The 5,964-nt window shown below is 30.0% G+C and overlaps 1 protein-coding gene across 1 annotated transcript in view; it reads left to right on the top strand.

The window, feature by feature from the left end:
- Positions 1-405: 405 nt before the first annotated feature.
- LOC106468239 (F-actin-methionine sulfoxide oxidase MICAL3-like) overlaps positions 406-5,964 on the top strand; it is a 42,414-nt gene continuing 36,855 nt past the window's right edge. The window contains exons 1-2 of the mRNA XM_013928656.2: positions 406-627; positions 5,291-5,404. Of these exons, the coding sequence (XP_013784110.1) occupies positions 415-627; positions 5,291-5,404 (327 nt within the window). The 5' untranslated portion in view covers positions 406-414. The remainder of the gene's footprint in view (positions 628-5,290; positions 5,405-5,964) is intronic.

The following is a 5,964-nucleotide window of genomic DNA, read 5'->3' as shown; positions in this document are numbered from 1 at the left end:
CTTACCGCTATCTCATTGGCAGACCCCCTAAAAAACAAAACAGATACTATTCTTAAAGTTTGTATTATGTGTTTAAAGTTTAATGAATAAAATAACGTAAAGAAAAAAAAAGAAACTTTTTAATAACAGATTCATATTTGTCCTACTTGAATTGTCTACCTGGTATCAAATTGTTCCCAAGCACCATGTGTGTGGGTGAGTAGACTTGTGAATATAATTTTTTTACTTGTTTGATTTTTCACTGAGTATTAGATTTTAAAATCACACTATTCTGGATTGATATTCTCTATTACAATGACTTTTACCTTGCATGTAAAGAAAAATACAGATATTATTTTTGAGGAATTATTCTATTATTATTTTGTGGCTCATTTGGTGTAAATGACCTATCTACAATAGGTGGAACGAAGTGGAATGAAGCAGAAAATCACTACTAAGAAACAAATTACATCTATGCAAGTAATTGAAGAGCCAAGATCTTCAGCTTCTAGCAGTAAGTCACAACATAAAGAAAAAGCTGTGACACATAAAGAGAGTCATGGAGAGAAGGTGATGACTTCTAAGCAGTCAGAACAGAGCACTACCAGACACTACCATGAAGTTAATGGAGTATCAGAAAATGAAAAGGTAAGGTTTTATAATTTATTAGTTCATTATCAAGGGAAGCATAACTTGGTATAATTAAAATAACCTGCTAATGTGTAAATTTTGCTGGTTTCGTAAGAATCAAGTAAAAACTATTGAGTTAAAGCTTGTGAATCAACACATTTCAGATTTATAAGATGATTAATAATATCATTGTTTTAATTCTAAAACAATCACAAGGTAGTGTGGCCATAATATTATTCACAGATTTGAAGAGTGACATTCACAACTCACATCTACTAATCAAATGTTCAATTCCAAAATCTTTAGTTTTGCATCATGTATGAACTTAATTTGAGTTAATTCATTAATTCTATACTTATTATACAAGTTAAGGCTAATTGTTATATTTCTGTTGTATTATTAATGTGCTGTTTACATGAGTAAGGAAGCACATTATGCTAATATAATAATAAGTTTGCAATCAACGATTTATAAGCATAATGAAGTGATTTATATTTGGGATATACCTGAAGAAGATAGACCAATATTCTATAGAAACATGTAGTACAGTTTGCCAAATTATTATAAAAATGAAATTTGTCAGGCAGTCTTAGTTACAGAGTAATTCTGCGTGTTTCAAAGTTACTTTAGCTTGAGCGACTATATCTGTGCAGTTAATGTTATTTTGTGCATGTTGTTTATTTTTGTTGCCAGTGTATATCTACATGTTATTGCTTGAATGTTTCTTCAGTGTATGGAGTATTTTAAAACATAATTTTTTCTCATATAAAGTTAGTTGTATCACCCTATGGTGACTTACCTATGTTTCAATAATATTAATGATTTAGGACATCATAATAAAAGAACAACAATCAACCAGTTTGGGAATAAGTTTTACAAGGCCCTATAATCCCCTGTGGTAAGCTATATTTAGCTACCCAAACTGTAACAACTACAGTGCTACCTATGAGCAACTTATGGAATATATACATCTAAAAATTCTAACTCTTGTGCTGCCACCTAGTGGCACAGCGGTTTTCAGATAGACCATAGTGTAGCTTTGTGCTTAAAAATAACAAAAATTACTTTTGTGCTTTTTTTTATTACAGTATTTATTTAAATGTATATTGACACAAGTCAGTATTCTGATATGAGATAGTTGCATAGTTTTTGTTTTTATCATAATATTTATAGAGAAAGCAAAATATCAATTTGCATTTAGATCACATGGTGACCTGCTGATTATTTTCTTGAAGGTGTTGAAAGTAAGTAAACTGTTTCAACAAACTTAGATTGTGTTACATTTTTCCACATTTAATACTTCATTATTTTTGTACTGAGTTACAGTTGTCCTACTTAAAATAGATGTATTTTCTACAGCGTTCAGTTCACTGCATGTACTTGGTAGTTTGAATAATAGTGCAACTTGGCTATGTTTTTAGTGCATGAGCTTGTCTTGTACATTTAAATTTTGTGTTCAGAAAAGTGCAACTTAAAAATAATAAGAAAATTCAAGTTTTATTCTGGTAGGATAAGTAAAAGTTTCTAAATACTCCATGAAGTAATGTTAATACAGATATAACTTATTTAAAACAAAGAAGCATCTGATTATCCACCATGTGATCTGAATTGCAAATGATTAATCATTCAGCTTGTGTTCTTAAATTTACATTTGACATATGTGGCTTTACATCTTTACATTTCTTGGAAGTTTTACTTCAATGATCAAAGTTCATATTCTTCTCTTTCTCTACATATTAAAAATTTTGAAAATATAAAGAACATGACTGTACTAAAACTTTAGTTTCACTTCAATATGGAATATAGCAGCCACAACTGGAAAGGACACCAATGTTATGTGTTTTAAAAAAAAGTGTTAAGAAGTTTCTGGGGTATCCTCAATCACTTATCTGAAAAAACTATTTCAAGGGCATCTTTAGTGCTTTAATTAACTTGATGATAAACGAAACACATCCCATGTAATGGAAGTAAACTTTTCTTTCGGTGAAATACATTCCACTGGGTGTCTGGCAAACAGACCAGCCTAGCGAAGTCTTTTTCTAAATATATGTACATTAACATGTGAGATGCAGCTGCGAAGTTCTGGTTCAGTAAGGTATCACATGATTTTAGCAAACCAGAATCAATAAATAGTGGTCATCTCTTTTAGTTGAGATTATGGTGTCTTTTTCAGGTGTTTGAGTAATTTCACCATTGTTTCAAAGACAGTTCCACATAATGCTAATACTTGAGAAAGTGATAGCCAATTTGCAACAGCTTGCTTTGATTGACATTCATCTAATGGCTCTCCGTATGAGTGGAACATTCATTATTTGAGGTATAGCCATGGTTAATAAACAGTTAGAATTTTAAGCTCTGTTATTCACTTCAAGGTGACAATAGAGACTAGATTGTGTGAAACCACTATATATAGTGTACACTGACTTATCATAAACTGACTGATTTACATAACAGTCAACTTGAGGAAGAGGTTAGATATTATTTTGTAACACAGATTTTTGCCTTGTCTTAGCTGTGATTTTATAAATTTCACTTATCTTTTAATTATGTTGCAGTACAGATATTTGATTTAAAAATAAGGGCACATTTCTATAAGAGGAATTCTTTTTCTTTAATTTAGGTTCAAACCCTGCATATAAATATGTTGTTTTGTCAGTTAACTGCATGTTAACATGGATGTAATGTTTATGTAGCTGAAGCCTTTTTACAGTAATAACACAGACCTGCAAATTTAAACTTCATAAAAGTTGTTTTGGGTTTAGTAATGGATTTTTCATAATTAAGCTATGCAGATTTCGAAAATAATATTAATTTTTTTAATACCATCTAAGGATCTTTTACAAATCAAGAAAAAAGAAAACTGCTACTTAGATCAAATTATTATTTTTGTACCACAATGAACACTTTTTATTATTATGTTTGTTAACAAAAATACAAACAAACTGTAGAAAAGGGAAGAACATTGATGTGAAATGAATATGCATTCTCATTCATCCTGATTTTTTTATGAAATCTATGTCTTTTAGTCTCAAAACTACGTGTTGTGGTCGTACTTTTATGTACTGCATTATGACATTTTGTGAAAAATCTGTATGTGATGGAGAAAAAATGGATATCATTTTTGGATTCGGCATACAAGAATTACTGCAGAATATGTAAATATTTCAAGACAATAAAACCATCTCAGGCCTGTGTAATCTAAGTGGTAGTGATTCTGAAACTTATGGTCATGAAGTGGAAAATGAAAAACTAATTTCTCTCATATCTGTGTAAGAAACTCCTCTATAGCTATTGATCAAACATTAATTTCTACATTTTTGTAAGTAAGCTTGAAGATCAGAAATGAATCTTACAGAAGTATATTGATTGAATACTAGATTGTGAAAAACATTCAATCAAGACCTTTTATTATGGCACAGAAGTTTACTGTGTCACAAAAAGGTAAGTCTTTGTACACCTTGCATCTTGCATTGAAGAACAAATATATAATTAAAGTCTAAAAAAGTTAGTTAAATTTTAGCATGATTATTTTAAGAACCTGGCTCATTCTTCAATCAGTGTATAAAAAAACTGATTTCATTTTAACCTGATTTTCATCATGATTGTCATATGGTAAAATCTCATATGAGTTATTTAAGGTACAGTGAGAGAAATCTTGTAATATATGTAACTCTCAATCATTGTTAGATTTCATGTATATGCATAAAACTTACCTCAACTTGCATGCAGTGTATGCCTGTCAACACCATTACTTTGAGACTGTTAACCATTTCTCTTGAATTGTATAGAACAAGCCAAGAATGACTGGTGATGGTTATTAGAGCTGGGCAATTAACTCATTTAATCCATGTAATCAATTATCTGTAAGCATCAATTCGTTTGTTTTATGTCACATAAAATAGTTGATTGGTTGAAATTATGATTAAATTGATTAATGTCACAAAAAATAATCAAGTAATTGAAATTACTGTTTTCGATTATTTCAACTATCCGAGTAATTGGAATACTGCCATTATGATTTCTCATTATTATTTTTGATTAATTTAAGGTTGTTCAGCTTAATCGATTAGTGTCATAACTCATGAAAATAATCAACTAATTGGAATTAATGTTTCCAGTTATTACTATTTCAATTATTGCAACTATCCAGGTTTCCTGTGAGAATAATTATTAACTGAACTTAATTGATTAATGGTGTAATCTAGTAGTTGAACATAATTGATTAATGGTGTAATCTGTTAGTCGAACATAAGTGATTAATGGTGTAGTGGAAAATATAAATTTCCAACCTGAGCACATCTTTTCTGATCTGACTGTATGAATATTTTGTATTAGAAAGTGCTGTTACATACCCTTCTCAAAAGTAATCAATTTTTTCTGACATCACTCCACCTATGAAACATAAAACAGTATCAAAATGTAGTTCTGATACATTCTGTTCCATCTGTTCCACTGCAAATTTATATCAACTGTGAATTGCCGACTTGCGTATTCAGAATTGTTTTTATATAACATAGTTGATCCCCTGTAGTTTATGGGTTTTTGAAACACTGCACTGTTTTAACCTTTTTCACCTATTTACATTTGAAATCACACATTATCTTATCAAAATCTTATTATACTCAGCTGAGAAATACAATATATATATTTATATTTAATAGAAGTAAAATGTTCTAAATAGATGTCAAGTCTTACTGAGACCCAGAAGAAAAATATCAGCGTTGTGGAGAAAGAACCACTGAAAGAAGTTAAACCTTCTGTTGATAGAGCCAAAGTGACTCGAACCTTCAGTCAGGTACAATTACAACAATTAACTTAATGTAGAATTCAAGTCGATATTTCTTATATTATTGTAGTGTGTTTGTATCTTGAAGGGACTTAAAAACCTATTTCACAACTATCAAAGTTTTGAATAACTATAAAACTTCTGTATGGTCATGTTCTTTATTGGGTTGTTACTCACATGTTGCATATATAAAACGTCTTACATCATTATTACAAATTCTTTGAAATTGGGTTTTAAAATACTGTTAGTGCCCTATGGAGCTGAAGTGAATGTAGACTGAGAAGCTTACAGTTCACATATTGGTACATGTTCTTTTGATTTAGGACTTCAAGAAAAATATAAATAACAATTATTTGAAGAAAATAAAATTTCTGTAAGGAAGGATTTAATACATATAAAATATGTGGGTTGAATTTAGTTATTTGTCCACCAGTTGTAGTTGAGTGGAAGAGAAATTTTGTTATCAACATTTTATTTACAGAAGTTTAAATTATATATAATATTGTTGCGTCAGCGAGGTCACGTGACTAGTATCACGCCACTTCTTTCTCGAACCTTCGTGTATTGTT

Source organism: Limulus polyphemus, unplaced genomic scaffold (genome assembly GCF_000517525.1).
Source record: "Limulus polyphemus unplaced genomic scaffold, Limulus_polyphemus-2.1.2 Scaffold2928, whole genome shotgun sequence".
NCBI classification, from domain to species: domain Eukaryota; kingdom Metazoa; phylum Arthropoda; class Merostomata; order Xiphosura; family Limulidae; genus Limulus; species Limulus polyphemus.
This window is presented reverse-complemented; position numbering and strand designations above follow the sequence as displayed.